This window comes from Tachypleus tridentatus, chromosome 3 (genome assembly GCF_004210375.1).
Source record: "Tachypleus tridentatus isolate NWPU-2018 chromosome 3, ASM421037v1, whole genome shotgun sequence".
Classification (NCBI taxonomy): Eukaryota; Metazoa; Arthropoda; class Merostomata; order Xiphosura; family Limulidae; genus Tachypleus; species Tachypleus tridentatus.
The window spans coordinates 109704889-109722826 of NC_134827.1; the positions used below are offsets into that span (position 1 = coordinate 109704889).

Genomic DNA, 17938 nt, shown 5'->3' on the forward strand with positions numbered 1-17938 from the left:
CATGTCAAATAACATTAAAACACCACGCACACACGCGCGAAGGATACAAGTAATTTTCATTGTTGACGATAGGTGGCTCTGCGTTTTCTTTTCTCGAAACAACGAAACTTTTTCTTGTTTCTAATTGGTCCAGTGTGTTACCTTTACGGCCAATCAGAGCGGGAACTGTGAACATTTTAAAGGCACTCATCGTGAACTTCATATCGGAAAAAAATTAAAATCGTAAAAACAAATAGTTGAAGTACAGAACATCCTAACTTTCTTATTTTTACAAACAAAACTATAACGTTCAAACCCATTCTTACCTCCCTACTTTCAGAATAAAATTCGAGTTTTTTAGCTAATTTATAAATTGTCATTAAAAAGTGTAATAAGTGTTGTTTTCATAATTTCTCTTAAATATTACAAGTATAATTTTAAAAATAATATAAATGTATTATGTTTTATAATAATAACCCCTGTGGCAAAGCGGTTATTTAACCAACGACGCTAGAAAACGAGTTTCTATACCCGTGGTGGGCAGAGCATAAACAGCCCACTGTGTAGTTTTGGTTTAATCATAAACAACCAAACTTACTAATAAAAAATTGCTTATTCTGTTTTAAAACTTTTGTTTACTACAGCGTTTTGTTTATAATTCACTGTTTATGTATTATACACTTACACTCGTGTTGGTTGTTACAACGCACTACAGGTAAGAAGTGTTTACGTATCACACACTCGCGTTGGTTCTTACAACGCACTACAGGTAAGAAGTGTAGTTTATGTATTTCAGTTGCATGTATAAAAATAGTTTTTCATTGGTTAGGCCACACTTAGCATATCTTGTTAAGTCTGGGGCATTTTTACCTTTAGAAAAGACATTTAATTGTTGGAGAGGGTTAAGAAAAGTGTTATTAAAACAATGTCTGGGGTGGTTGAGGTCTCGAAAAGATGAGGTAGACGGTTTCTGATAGTTAAGGAAATTATTAGTGTTGATAGCTAGTGGTATGAAAGATGGTACAGTAGGACTAGGGAACGCATATCCAGTTTGGCGAAGCAAGAATCATCTTCAAGTAAGACGGTTGTGTTTCTTTAACAGGAGAGTTTGGGTTTCATTGAGACAGTTTGATAAGTATATGAATGATGAGGGTTGGCTTTAATAACTAAAAAAATATGTATCAATAGTTTTAGTTTAGTTCAGAGGGTGGAACATCCGAGATGGACCGGTAGGTCCCAGAACGTTGTTTTAGAGCCAAGCCACATTACCGTGTTCCGGGTTTTAGCATTAGAAGCCCTTAGACTTAGAGCTTTCCTATTTGAGGATAAGAGAAAGGAAGTCGTTAACTAGTAGAACAAAAGTGATAAATATGTATATTGTTTTCAAAATGACAAAATCACGTTTTACTTTGTTGTAACGTATTAAGTTGTGCACCGTGTAGTGGATTTCGAAATATTGCAATAAACAAAGGCCAGCAGCACATATTCTGTGGTTCATTTATTAGATTCTGTGAGATGATTCATTTGTTACGAAAATAATAAAAACGTTTCGTGCCTTCTTCTGTCATACAACATTCGTAAGTGTAACAGAGCTATTAAAATAATATTATACTTTTTAAGACTTACGATTTGAACGCCGAAAGCCGGCAAATATTGGAAACTATTACGCCTAAAATTGTTTTAAAAATGTGACATAAACTTCATCTTTCATACAATATAACGTTAAATGATCTATATTTTCCAGCTAAGGCCACACACAATTTTCAATTAACTTCTTTATTGCATGGCAGTAAACCTGAAGTTTTATAACGTTAAAAACAGTTTCGATAACTATGATAGGCTTAGCACACATAACCCGATACGTAGCTTCGCGATTAATAATAAACAAATCGACAACTATGATAGGCTTAGCACACATAACCCGATACGTAGCTTCGCGATTAATAATAAACAAATCGACAACTATGATAGGCTTAGCACACATAACCCGATACGTAGCTTCGCGATTAATAATGAACAAATCGACAACTATGATAGGCTTAGCACACATAACCCGATACGTAGCTTCGCGATTAATAATGAACAAATCGACAACTATGATAGGCTTAGCACACATAACCCGATACGTAGCTTCGCGATTAATAATGAACAAATCGACAACTATGATAGGCTTAGCACACATAACCCGATACGTAGCTTCGCGATTAATAATGAACAAATCGACAACTATGATAGGCTTAGCACACATAACCCGATACGTAGCTTCGCGATTAATAATGAACAAATCGACAACTATGATAGGCTTAGCACACATAACCCGATACGTAGCTTCGCGATTAATAATGAACAAATCGACAACTATGATAGGCTTAGCACACATAACCCGATACGTAGCTTCGCGATTAATAATGAACAAATCGACAACTATGATAGGCTTAGCACACATAACCCGATACGTAGCTTCGCGATTAATAATGAACAAATCGACAACTATGATAGGCTTAGCACACATAACCCGATACGTAGCTTCGCGATTAATAATGAACAAATCGACAACTATGATAGGCTTAGCACACATAACCCGATACGTAGCTTCGCGATTAATAATGAACAAATCGACAACTATGATAGGCTTAGCACACATAACCCGATACGTAGCTTCGCGATTAATAATGAACAAATCGACAACTATGATAGGCTTAGCACACAACCCGATACGTAGCTTCGCGATTAATCACAAACAAAGGAAGCAAACATTCGGAACAAAATAAAATACAAATTTCACGCATTAAACGCCAGAAATTGGACACATTTTCACTACACGGGAAACAGAAAATGTAATTTTAAGCGTAACGAAGTTTTGTAAATGACAAAACAAACAACGTGTTTTCTACTCGTGTACAATGCATGTTTGTTTCACATAAATTGATTAGGGAAAGTTAAGTTTTTACTGAAATGTTATTTTCATTTACTTACTGCATATCGTGAGTATTAAAGATTTGATTGAAAATGTTTTTATTTCTCACAGAAAAAAAAACTACATTATCATGACATGTTTAAACCTTTTTATTATAACACTACCACACATTCAATCTGATTGAACTCTATCCGTGTAATTAGTTCCAAGATGATGGGGAAACTCGTATTTCTCTGGATTATTATTTTCCCTGAGGCCAATTTTAGCTCTTTAAATTCTTTGTTTCCATATATGTGCTAACTTTAATTATATTTACGTAATAAGTTAAACACTGTTTTTGTCATCGTGTTTCTGGTTGAACGTGTGTTTGTTTTTGAAATTCGCGCAAAGCTACACGAGGGCTATCTGCGCTAGCCGTCCCTAATTTAGGAGGGTAAGGCTAGAAGGAAGGTAGCTAGTCATCACCACCCACCGCCAACTTTGGGGCTACTCTTGTTACCAACGAATAGTGAGATTGACCGTCACATTCCAACGACATCATGGCTGTATGGTTAAGTCCTATATTTTTAATCTTAAGGATTATTTCTGAACGAAAGTCAACAGTAACACAGTTTTTACGGTCCGATATACTCCGTCTGTTCGAAATGTCGCACAAAATAAACTAGAAAACAGCTTTTCATTTAGACGACTAAATGTATTCTTTATTGTACTTTACCCAACTGCGGAACAACACTTGTTTAAGATTTACTATATCGTCTTTTATTATACATGACATTTTAAGGCATCGCAGGTTATCTGGCTCCGGCATGGCCGGGTGGTTAGAGCACTTGACTCGTATTTTGATAGTTGTAGGTTTTAATCCCGTCACTCCAAACGTGCTCGCCCTTTCATCACTGGGGCTTTTATAATGTGACGGTCAATCCCACTAATCATTGGTAAAAACAGTAGCCCAAGAGTTTCCGTTGGGAGGTGGTGATTAGTTGCCTTTCCTCTAGTCTAATACAGCCAAATTAGGGATATCTAGCGCAGGTGGCCCTCGTGTAGCTTTGCGCGAAATTAAAAAACAAACAGTTCACAGGCTGTTATTACCTGTATGAAGTCGTGGTTGTATAGAAAAGAGATGGCCTCCTGTGTGAGGTTCAGAGATAAGCACGAGGATTAATCACACTAAAATACAGGGTTCTATACCGGCGCATTGCATAACTTTGTGTTTAAAGAAAAACCTAACCGAGGTTTTAAAACACTTAATTAACAAGTTTGTACGTCTTGTAAATATGTCTTAATCTTTTCATTCAAGTCGATATAGGAAACAAGAACCTGATGGTGAAGGAGGAAACTATAATGCATTAAAATACAGTGCAAGTTGAATAGTGATAATTTGGTATGGCTAGAATTCGAACCCGTGATCCTCAGATAACGAGTCGAGCGTCCTAACCACCTTGCCAGGCCGAGCCTGTCTGGTATCTACAGATTGTGTAACAATGAAAAACTATTCTGTGTCAAATATATATTTGAATACTTTATTCTAACTCGTGGAAGAAAAACAAAATCTTAAAATTTGGGTCTGGAAAACCCCGGCACTAGTGTTATGAGAAATATTTAATAGCATTCATTATGAGAAGTAAAACATATTATTACGGGTTCCTTGACAAACGTTGTAGTACCAATATATAAATATGTGTGGGTGTAAATGAACATAAACACTCAAACTTTAGTTAAAGCTACATGAATTATATGATTAATGAACAAAATAAGCCTGAAAAATAAAATAATTTATGGTATATAAAATGTCTAATCCAACGTGCTAAGTAGGGTTAACCGACAAGAGAGATTCGTCATTATAAGACTGTGTCCAGTTTTTACGAAACGTTTAGTAGTACTTATAATAAAGTAGGGTTAACTGACACACACTTTCTACACGCTAAGTCTGTGATATATAGTAATAAAAGAATTGCGCGTGCGAGAAATTACTAATAGCAGAAGAAAAACAAATGTAACACCAAGCTACAGTAGTTTATTGACGAATGCGGGCAACACGCAAGAATGGGAAACTGGTTTTAATATGATCGTTGAGAGAAATGTCTAACACAACATAAACTTGCTACGAAAAGCTCTGAATGTAATTTTTAATTCATAATGTTTCTAACGAGTTGGAAGTGTTTCTTGATAAGTGGGGAATATTTGGTTTTCTACAAAGCTAACAAAGGATGCACAATACAAGGAGGGTCCCTTTTAACGATTATAGCAACATCTCCTTTACTGGTAAAACTGGTTATTAAAGGAATACCTGTTTAATACTAGATACAACTTCTGTGAGACATGAGGGTACGAGTCTTAAACCAAGGGCACACATCTGAGACTTTTATGACAATGTCGCGGGTAATGGACGTGTAGTGTTTTAATGTCCATAATAAATCCTGAGGTCACTGGAAAATACATTAATAGTCTTCGGTTACACGCGTGAATCAAATCTTTAAGAGAGTCGTGCACTATTGTAAACTATAGAACAACATATATACAAATTAGGGTTAACTGCTAACAGTTTAATCTATGTAACACCGTCCTGGATTTCTATTCTATACAAACTATAAGTGCTGTGACTTGCTCAGTATCATAAAATTTTTAACAGCGTATATGACGTATTTATGTGTGTAACTTAGTGTTCAGGTGTTGTGTTAGCTGATTTTAAATACGTTTGTGATTGACGCAAATAAACACTTTGGTTAATACAAATCGTGCCATTAGCGATAATTGGAGAGGCTTAAAGAGAGTATGTCTCATCATATAAAAGTCTATTACAAATTAGAGAGTCCTGAATCTAGTAATCTTTGAGTGCTCAGGAGAAACCAGTTCTCTGGATGTGTGTGTATTTACCTCCCGTCTCGCAGATAAGCCTTTTATAGTGTTTCATAAAACACTCGTGGTGGGCAAAGCACAGATAGCCTATTGTGTAGTTTTGTGCTTTATTACAAATAATAATAATAATAAAACGGAAGAATAATATAGTGAAATTTGAGTGAAACAACAAGCAAGTCAAAGTTTTGTTTTCTATAAAGTTTAGGAGGGAAAAATAGAAACAAAAATCAGTTTTGTGTCACACAAATATATTTAAATATCACACACCGAGACCTTAACGGTTAAACTATTCATTCATAAAATGAATCCAGTAACTAATAAAAAACAGAGAGAAAATAACAGGAAAACCAATTCGAGATATTCTGTCGATTTTTGGCGTCTTTGAAGCTTTCGTTAAGGACGAGTTACTGCATCTGGAATCGCAATCTCTTTTAACACTTTGCTCAGTCTCTCTGACGTAGGAATGTAATACACTGTGGACTTTGTTAATCTGTGAATAAAAACACATTACTTTTAATACAAAATAATGAAAACTGTTCATTGATAATTATGAAAACCTCTGTAACATCTAAATGCTTTAAAATGTGACACCAAGTGAAAAAGCCTAATGCATTACATGAATCACTTCTTGCGGTTTACTGGGAATTATGAATCGATAAGGTAGTTTTCTCAGTTAGGTTCTTTAGTTATTATTCGCAGGAAAGTCAACAATTTTTGTATGTTTATTTATCACACACAAGCCGATTATCCTTGTAATTATAAGAACGTTATACAGTGCCGATGAGGCCTCTCGTGGATCACCAGTGGCTTGATTAATGTATGTCTGAGCACCAGCTAAATTAAGTTGGTGAATTTTTTATCAATTTTAGTTCAGTCACTACGCATCCCAATGTCGGACTCAATGGGAGTTTCTGACTTCTGTGAGTCAGTTTTGATTTTTGCAGACTTTCGCCAGGTGGCTCTGTTAAAAATTAAAAACGTATAATAAAAAGTCACTACACATCCCAATGTCAGACTCAATGACAGTTTCTGACTTCGGTGAGTCAGTTTTGGTTTTTGTAGACTTTCGCCAGGTGGCTCTGTTTAAACGTTAAAACATTTAATGAAAGATACAAATTTATTCGTGCTTTATAGCACAAGATGATTAATACTAGACCTATTTTACTTAAAGTAGTTTCTCTATCCAACCATTCGGCAGACATTAGGGTTTCAACTTACCTTATTATCCGAATAATCGTAAAAAACGTAATAAGCTACAGCGTATTCCAGGAGAGAGAATGAAACCATTATGAAACATGCTAGCAGCCAGATGTCCAGGGCCTTCAAGTAGTCCACAGGGGGTAACTGACTCCTAGTTTGAACCACCTGAGTAGCAAGGGTTAAAAATGATGTAACACCAAGTGTTACTCTACCCGGAACAGCTTGGACATCAAGCCAAAATGTAAACCAGGATAGGATGACCACTAAAGTACTTGGAATGTAGGTGTTGACAACACTGGACATCATCCGACGTACGAATGTAAACTCAGCAACGAGAGTACTGTAGTTCCCTGAAATAAAGAAGCAAAGGAAAAAAAAAACACAGTCCGCCTGTTTTAAGCGACTAGAAGGCCACCTACACCAGCCGTTTGTAAGTTATAAATGGAATATTAAAGGGAAAGGTGTCTATTTCATCACCAACTCTTGGGCTATTCTTTTACCAACCAAAAGTGAGATTGACCGTCACATTATAACACACTCATGATTGAAAGGGCAAGCACGTTCGGTGACTGGACTCGAACTCGTGACCTACATTCTAGAAATTAAAACGATCTCTAGAATATTTCCAAAACCTAACGTTTCTCAATCAAATTCCATCATTGAACGTATGCTCACACTTTCAAATATAAGGCTGTTTTATATATGAAGGTCAGTCCCACTTTTCATCAGTGGGTAGTGTTGACAACTTGCTTTCCTTAATTCTATCACACTTAAATTACGTACGTCTATAGGAGGCGGCATCTAGCGGGTTTACGTGAAATTTAACAACAATAATATATTAATATAAGAACGTATTATGAATTGTTCAATACATAAGCACACATATATTCATTTACAATAATGTCTGTTTTATACCAGACTATGCCAATTAAATTTTCATTGTGCTGCTAGTGGTCAGTCTAGGATCAAATAGTAGTCCTTTAATTGCGCTAGTGGACACAGGAACAGTTAAACTTTATAAATTTTTATCCCAAATGAAAAGTGGTTTTCTGTGCATCTACATATGGTTCGAAATTATTTTAGTTTTTTTCGCAATGTTTTGCCATAATTATGTTAAATCGATATATAACAGTAAAAACACTACAGAGCTACTATAAATTGGATTAACCATCCTTTATTTTGTGCATTAGATGTAAAGTATATAACAGAACACTTTAGTTGTTTTATACCTGACACGTGAGTTACCAGAACACTTTAGTTGTTTTATACCTGACACGTGAGTTACCAGAACACTTTAGTTGTTGTGTACCTGACACGTGAGTTACCAGAACACTTTAGTTGTTGTGTACCTGACACGTGATTTACCAGAACACTTTAGTTGTTTTATACCTGACACGTGATTTACCAGAACACTTTAGTTGTTGTGTACCTGACACGTGATTTACCAGAACACTTTAGTTGTTGTGTACCTGACACGTGATTTACCAGAACACTTTAGTTGTTGTGTACCTGACACGTGATTTACCAGAACACTTTAGTTGTTGTGTACCTGACACGTGAGTTACCAGAACACTTTAGTTGTTGTGTACCTGACACGTGAGTTACCAGAACACTTTAGTTGTTGTGTACCTGACACGTGATTTACCAGAACACTTTAGTTGTTGTGTACCTGACACGTGAGTTACCAGAACACTTTAGTTGTTGTGTACCTGACACGTGATTTACCAGAACACTTTAGTTGTTGTGTACCTGACACGTGATTTACCAGAACACTTTAGTTGTTGTGTACCTGACACGTGAGTTACCAGAACACTTTAGTTGTTGTGTACCTGACACGTGAGTTACCAGAATAGTTTAGTTGTTGTGTACCTGACACGTGATTTACCAGAACACTTTAGTTGTTGTGTACCTGACACGTGATTTACCAGAACAGTTTAGTTGTTGTGTACCTGACACGTGAGTTACCAGAACACTTTAGTTGTTGTGTACCTGACACGTGATTTACCAGAACAGTTTAGTTGTTTTATACCTGACACGTGAGTTACCAGAACACTTTAGTTGTTGTGTACCTGACACGTGATTTACCAGAACACTTTAGTTGTTTTATACCTGACACGTGATTTACCAGAACACTTTAGTTGTTGTGTACCTGACACGTGAGTTACCAGAATAGTTTAGTTGTTGTGTACCTGACACGTGATTTACCAGAACACTAGTTGTTGTGTACCTGACACGTGATTTACCAGAACACTTTAGTTGTTGTGTACCTGACACGTGATTTACCAGAACACTTTAGTTGTTTTATACCTGACACGTGATTTACCAGAACACTTTAGTTGTTGTGTACCTGACACGTGATTTACCAGAACACTTTAGTTGTTGTGTACCTGACACGTGAGTTACCAGAACACTTTAGTTGTTGTGTACCTGACACGTGATTTACCAGAACACTTTAGTTGTTGTGTACCTGACACGTGATTTACCAGAACACTTTAGTTGTTGTGTACCTGACACGTGAGTTACCAGAACACTTTAGTTGTTGTGTACCTGACACGTGAGTTACCAGAATAGTTTAGTTGTTGTGTACCTGACACGTGATTTACCAGAACACTTTAGTTGTTGTATACCTGACACGTGATTTACCAGAACAGTTTAGTTGTTGTGTACCTGACACGTGAGTTACCAGAACACTTTAGTTGTTGTGTACCTGACACGTGATTTACCAGAACAGTTTAGTTGTTTTATACCTGACACGTGAGTTACCAGAACACTTTAGTTGTTGTGTACCTGACACGTGATTTACCAGAACACTTTAGTTGTTTTATACCTGACACGTGATTTACCAGAACACTTTAGTTGTTGTGTACCTGACACGTGAGTTACCAGAATAGTTTAGTTGTTGTGTACCTGACACGTGATTTACCAGAACACTAGTTGTTGTGTACCTGACACGTGATTTACCAGAACACTTTAGTTGTTGTGTACCTGACACGTGATTTACCAGAATAGTTTAGTTGTTGTGTACCTGACACGTGATTTACCAGAACACTTTAGTTGTTTTATACCTGACACGTGATTTACCAGAACACTTTAGTTGTTGTGTACCTGACACGTGATTTACCAGAACACTTTAGTTGTTGTGTACCTGACACGTGATTTACCAGAATAGTTTAGTTGTTGTGTACCTGATACGTGATTTACCAGAACACTTTAGTTGTTGTGTACCTGACACGTGAGTTACCAGAATAGTTTAGTTGTTGTGTACCTGATACGTGATTTACCAGAATAGTTTAGTTGTTGTGTACCTGATACGTGATTTACCAGAACACTTTAGTTGTTGTGTACCTGACACGTGAGTTACCAGAATAGTTTAGTTGTTGTGTACCTGACACGTGATTTACCAGAACACTAGTTGTTGTGTACCTGACACGTGATTTACCAGAACACTTTAGTTGTTGTGTACCTGACACGTGATTTACCAGAACACTTTAGTTGTTTTATACCTGACACGTGATTTACCAGAACACTTTAGTTGTTGTGTACCTGACACGTGATTTACCAGAACACTTTAGTTGTTGTGTACCTGACACGTGATTTACCAGAACACTTTAGTTGTTTTATACCTGATACGTGATTTACCAGAACACTTTAGTTGTTGTGTACCTGACACGTGATTTACCAGAACACTTTAGTTGTTGTGTACCTGACACGTGATTTACCAGAATAGTTTAGTTGTTGTGTACCTGACACGTGATTTACCAGAACACTTTAGTTGTTGTGTACCTGACACGTGAGTTACCAGAACACTTTAGTTGTTGTGTACCTGACACGTGATTTACCAGAACACTTTAGTTGTTGTGTACCTGACACGTGATTTACCAGAATAGTTTAGTTGTTGTGTACCTGACACGTGATTTACCAGAACACTTTAGTTGTTGTGTACCTGACACGTGAGTTACCAGAACACTTTAGTTGTTGTGTACCTGACACGTGATTTACCAGAACACTTTAGTTGTTGTGTACCTGACACGTGATTTACCAGAACACTTTAGTTGTTGTGTACCTGACACGTGATTTACCAGAACACTTTAGTTGTTTTATACCTGACACGTGATTTACCAGAACACTTTAGTTGTTGTGTACCTGACACGTGATTTACCAGAACACTAGTTGTTGTGTACCTGACACGTGAGTTACCAGAATAGTTTAGTTGTTTTATACCTGACACGTGATTTACCAGAACACTTTAGTTGTTGTGTACCTGACACGTGAGTTACCAGAATAGTTTAGTTGTTGTGTACCTGACACGTGATTTACCAGAACACTAGTTGTTGTGTACCTGACACGTGATTTACCAGAACACTTTAGTTGTTGTGTACCTGACACGTGAGTTACCAGAATAGTTTAGTTGTTGTGTACCTGACACGTGATTTACCAGAACACTAGTTGTTGTGTACCTGACACGTGATTTACCAGAACACTTTAGTTGTTGTGTACCTGACACGTGATTTACCAGAACACTAGTTGTTGTGTACCTGACACGTGAGTTACCAGAACACTAGTTGTTGTGTACCTGACACGTGAGTTACCAGAACACTTTAGTTGTTTTATACCTGACACGTGATTTACCAGAACACTTTAGTTGTTGTGTACCTGACACGTGATTTACCAGAATAGTTTAGTTGTTGTGTACCTGACACGTGATTTACCAGAACACTTTAGTTGTTGTGTACCTGACACGTGAGTTACCAGAACACTTTAGTTGTTGTGTACCTGACACGTGATTTACCAGAACACTTTAGTTGTTTTATACCTGACACGTGATTTACCAGAACACTTTAGTTGTTGTGTACCTGACACGTGAGTTACCAGAACACTAGTTGTTGTGTACCTGACACGTGAGTTACCAGAACACTTTAGTTGTTGTGTACCTGACACGTGATTTACCAGAACACTTTAGTTGTTGTGTACCTGACACGTGATTTACCAGAACACTTTAGTTGTTGTGTACCTGACACGTGAGTTACCAGAACACTTTAGTTGTTGTGTACCTGACACGTGATTTACCAGAACACTTTAGTTGTTCTGTACCTGACACGTGATTTACCAGAACACTTTAGTTGTTGTGTACCTGACACGTGAGTTACCAGAATAGTTTAGTTGTTGTGTACCTGACACGTGATTTACCAGAACACTAGTTGTTGTGTACCTGACACGTGATTTACCAGAATAGTTTAGTTGTTGTGTACCTGTCACGTGAGTTACCAGAACACTTTCGTTGTTGTGTACCTGACACGTGAGTTACCAGAATAGTTTAGTTGTTGTGTACCTGACACGTGATTTACCAGAACACTTTAGTTGTTGTGTACCTGACACGTGATTTACCAGAACACTTTTGTTGTTTTATACCTGACACGTGATTTACCAGAACACTTTAGTTGTTGTGTACCTGACACGTGATTTACCAGAACACTTTAGTTGTTGTGTACCTGATACGTGATTTACCAGAACACTTTAATTGTTGTGTACCTGACACGTGATTTACCAGAACACTAGTTGTTGTGTACCTGACACGTGATTTACCAGAACACTTTAGTTGTTGTGTACCTGACACGTGATTTACCAGAACACTTTAGTTGTTGTGTACCTGACACGTGATTTACCAGAACACTTTCGTTGTTGTGTACCTGACACGTGATTTACCAGAATAGTTTAGTTGTTGTGTACCTGACACGTGATTTACCAGAACACTTTAGTTGTTGTGTACCTGACACGTGATTTACCAGAACACTTTCGTTGTTGTGTACCTGACACGTGATTTACCAGAACACTAGTTGTTGTGTACCTGACACGTGATTTACCAGAATAGTTTAGTTGTTGTGTACCTGACACGTGATTTACCAGAACACTTTAGTTGTTTTATACCTGACACGTGATTTACCAGAACACTTTAGTTGTTGTGTACCTGACACGTGATTTACCAGAACATTTTAGTTGTTGTGTACCTGACACGTGATTTACCAGAATAGTTTAGTTGTTGTGTACCTGACACGTGATTTACCAGAACATTTTAGTTGTTGTGTACCTGACACGTGATTTACCAGAACATTTTAGTTGTTGTGTACCTGACACGTGATTTACCAGAACACTTTAGTTGTTGTGTACCTGATACGTGATTTACCAGAACACTTTAGTTGTTGTGTACCTGACACGTGATTTACCAGAACACTAGTTGTTGTGTACCTGACACGTGAGTTACCAGAATAGTTTAGTTGTTGTGTACCTGACACGTGATTTACCAGAACACTAGTTGTTGTGTACCTGACACGTGAGTTACCAGAACACTTTAGTTGTTGTGTACCTGACACGAGATTTACCAGAATAGTTTAGTTGTTTTGTACCTGACACGTGAGTTACCAGAACACTTTAGTTGTTTTATACCTGACACGTGATTTACCAGAACACTTTAGTTGTTGTGTACCTGACACGTGATTTACCAGAACACTAGTTGTTGTGTACCTGACACGTGAGTTACCAGAATAGTTTAGTTGTTGTGTACCTGACACGTGATTTACCAGAACACTAGTTGTTGTGTACCTGACACGTGATTTACCAGAACACTTTAGTTGTTGTGTACCTGACACGTGAGTTACCAGAATAGTTTAGTTGTTGTGTACCTGACACGTGATTTACCAGAACACTAGTTGTTGTGTACCTGACACGTGATTTACCAGAACACTTTAGTTGTTGTGTACCTGACACGTGATTTACCAGAACACTTTAGTTGTTGTGTACCTGACACGTGATTTACCAGAACACTTTAGTTGTTGTGTACCTGACACGTGATTTACCAGAATAGTTTAGTTGTTTTATACCTGACACGTGATTTACCAGAACACTTTAGTTGTTGTGTACCTGACACGTGATTTACCAGAATAGTTTAGTTGTTGTGTACCTGACACGTGATTTACCAGAACACTTTAGTTGTTGTGTACCTGACACGTGATTTACCAGAACACTTTAGTTGTTGTGTACCTGACACGTGATTTACCAGAACACTTTAGTTGTTGTGTACCTGACACGTGATTTACCAGAATAGTTTAGTTGTTGTGTACCTGACACGTGATTTACCAGAACACTTTAGTTGTTGTGTACCTGACACGTGATTTACCAGAATACTTTAGTTGTTGTGTACCTGACACGTGATTTACCAGAACACTTTAGTTGTTTTATACCTGACACGTGATTTACCAGAACACTTTAGTTGTTGTGTACCTGACACGTGATTTACCAGAATAGTTTAGTTGTTTTATACCTGACACGTGATTTACCAGAACACTTTAGTTGTTGTGTACCTGACACGTGATTTACCAGAACACTTTAGTTGTTGTGTACCTGATACGTGATTTACCAGAACACTTTAGTTGTTGTGTACCTGACACGTGATTTACCAGAATAGTTTAGTTGTTTTATACCTGACACGTGATTTACCAGAATAGTTTAGTTGTTGTGTACCTGACACGTGATTTACCAGAACACTAGTTGTTGTGTACCTGACACGTGAGTTACCAGAACACTTTAGTTGTTGTGTACCTGACACGTGATTTACCAGAACACTTTAGTTGTTGTGTACCTGACACGTGATTTACCAGAACACTTTAGTTGTTGTGTACCTGACACGTGATTTACCAGAATAGTTTAGTTGTTGTGTACCTGACACGTGATTTACCAGAACACTTTAGTTGTTGTGTACCTGACACGTGATTTACCAGAATACTTTAGTTGTTGTGTACCTGACACGTGATTTACCAGAACACTTTAGTTGTTTTATACCTGACACGTGATTTACCAGAACACTTTAGTTGTTGTGTACCTGACACGTGATTTACCAGAATAGTTTAGTTGTTTTATACCTGACACGTGATTTACCAGAACACTTTAGTTGTTGTGTACCTGACACGTGATTTACCAGAACACTTTAGTTGTTGTGTACCTGACACGTGATTTACCAGAACACTTTAGTTGTTGTGTACCTGACACGTGATTTACCAGAATAGTTTAGTTGTTTTATACCTGACACGTGATTTACCAGAATAGTTTAGTTGTTGTGTACCTGACACGTGATTTACCAGAACACTAGTTGTTGTGTACCTGACACGTGAGTTACCAGAACACTTTAGTTGTTGTGTACCTGACACGTGATTTACCAGAATAGTTTAGTTGTTGTGTACCTGACACGTGATTTACCAGAACACTTTAGTTGTTGTGTACCTGACACGTGATTTACCAGAACACTTTAGTTGTTGTGTACCTGACACGTGATTTACCAGAATAGTTTAGTTGTTTTATACCTGACACGTGATTTACCAGAACACTTTAGTTGTTGTGTACCTGACACGTGAGTTACCAGAACACTTTAGTTGTTGTGTACCTGACACGTGATTTACCAGAATAGTTTAGTTGTTTTATACCTGACACGTGAGTTACCAGAACACTTTAGTTGTTGTGTACCTGACACGTGAGTTACCAGAACACTTTAGTTGTTGTGTACCTGACACGTGATTTACCAGAATAGTTTAGTTGTTGTGTACCTGACACGTGATTTACCAGAACACTTTAGTTGTTGTGTACCTGACACGTGATTTACCAGAACACTTTAGTTGTTTTATACCTGACACGTGATTTACCAGAACACTAGTTGTTGTGTACCTGACACGTGATTTACCAGAATAGTTTAGTTGTTGTGTACCTGACACGTGAGTTACCAGAACACTTTAGTTGTTGTGTACCTGACACGTGAGTTACCAGAACACTTTAGTTGTTGTGTACCTGACACGTGATTTACCAGAACACTTTAGTTGTTGTGTACCTGACACGTGATTTACCAGAACACTAGTTGTTGTTGTGTACCTGACACGTGAGTTACCAGAACACTTTAGTTGTTGTGTACCTGACACGTGATTTACCAGAATAGTTTAGTTGTTGTGTACCTGACACGTGATTTACCAGAACACTTTAGTTGTTGTGTACCTGACACGTGATTTACCAGAACACTTTAGTTGTTGTGTACCTGACACGTGATTTACCAGAACACTTTAGTTGTTGTGTACCTGACACGTGATTTACCAGAACACTTTAGTTGTTGTGTACCTGACACGTGATTTACCAGAATAGTTTAGTTGTTGTGTACCTGACACGTGATTTACCAGAACACTTTAGTTGTTGTGTACCTGACACGTGATTTACCAGAACACTTTAGTTGTTGTGTACCTGACACGTGAGTTACCAGAACACTTTAGTTGTTGTGTACCTGACACGTGATTTACCAGAATAGTTTAGTTGTTTTATACCTGACACGTGATTTACCAGAACACTTTAGTTGTTTTATACCTGACACGTGATTTACCAGAACACTAGTTGTTGTGTACCTGACACGTGAGTTACCAGAACACTTTAGTTGTTGTGTACCTGACACGTGATTTACCAGAATAGTTTAGTTGTTTTATACCTGACACGTGATTTACCAGAACACTTTAGTTGTTTTATACCTGACACGTGAGTTACCAGAACACTTTAGTTGTTGTGTACCTGACACGTGATTTACCAGAACACTTTAGTTGTTTTATACCTGACACGTGATTTACCAGAATAGTTTAGTTGTTGTGTACCTGACACGTGAGTTACCAGAACACTTTAGTTGTTTTATACCTGACACGTGATTTACCAGAATAGTTTAGTTGTTGTGTACCTGACACGTGAGTTACCAGAACACTTTAGTTGTTGTGTACCTGACACGTGATTTACCAGAACACTTTAGTTGTTGTGTACCTGACACGTGATTTACCAGAACACTTTAGTTGTTTTATACCTGACACGTGATTTACCAGAATAGTTTAGTTGTTGTGTACCTGACACGTGATTTACCAGAACACTTTAGTTGTTGTGTACCTGACACGTGAGTTACCAGAACACTTTAGTTGTTGTGTACCTGACACGTGATTTACCAGAATAGTTTAGTTGTTGTGTACCTGACACGTGAGTTACCAGAACACTTTAGTTGTTGTGTACCTGACACGTGAGTTACCAGAACACTTTAGTTGTTTTATACCTGACACGTGATTTACCAGAACACTTTAGTTGTTGTGTACCTGACACGTGATTTACCAGAATAGTTTAGTTGTTGTGTACCTGACACGTGAGTTACCAGAACACTTTAGTTGTTGTGTACCTGACACGTGAGTTACCAGAACACTTTAGTTGTTTTATACCTGACACGTGATTTACCAGAACACTTTAGTTGTTGTGTACCTGACACGTGATTTACCAGAATAGTTTAGTTGTTGTGTACCTGACAAGTGATTTACCAGAATAGTTTAGTTGTTGTGTACCTGACACGTGATTTACCAGAACACTTTAGTTGTTTTATACCTGACACGTGATTTACCAGAACAGTTTAGTTGTTGTGTACCTGACACGTGAGTTACCAGAACACTTTAGTTGTTGTGTACCTGACACGTGATTTACCAGAATAGTTTAGTTGTTTTATACCTGACACGTGATTTACCAGAATAGTTTAGTTGTTGTGTACCTGACACGTGATTTACCAGAACACTAGTTGTTGTGTACCTGACACGTGAGTTACCAGAACACTTTAGTTGTTGTGTACCTGACACGTGATTTACCAGAACACTTTAGTTGTTGTGTACCTGACACGTGATTTACCAGAACACTTTAGTTGTTGTGTACCTGACACGTGATTTACCAGAATAGTTTAGTTGTTGTGTACCTGATACGTGATTTACCAGAACACTTTAGTTGTTGTGTACCTGACACGTGATTTACCAGAATACTTTCGTTGTTGTGTACCTGACACGTGATTTACCAGAACACTTTAGTTGTTTTATACCTGACACGTGATTTACCAGAACACTTTAGTTGTTGTGTACCTGACACGTGATTTACCAGAATAGTTTAGTTGTTTTATAC

General features: G+C 37.6%; 1 protein-coding gene across 3 annotated transcripts in view; it reads right to left on the reverse strand.

Annotated features, from left to right (window-relative positions):
• Positions 1–2783: 2783 nt before the first annotated feature.
• Positions 2784–17938, reverse strand: part of LOC143247736 (gamma-aminobutyric acid receptor subunit pi-like) — a 61344-nt gene continuing 46189 nt past the window's right edge. For 2 of the 3 annotated variants that reach the window (XM_076496160.1, XM_076496159.1), the window contains 2 exons: positions 6971–7302; positions 2786–6242 (listed from right to left, as the gene is read on the reverse strand). In XM_076496160.1, coding sequence (XP_076352275.1) covers positions 6039–6242; positions 6971–7302 — 536 coding nt within the window. In that variant the 3' untranslated portion in view covers positions 2786–6038. Of the gene's footprint in view, positions 6243–6970; positions 7303–17938 lie in introns of all 3 variants that reach the window. The other variant, XM_076496161.1, reaches the window with a different exon arrangement.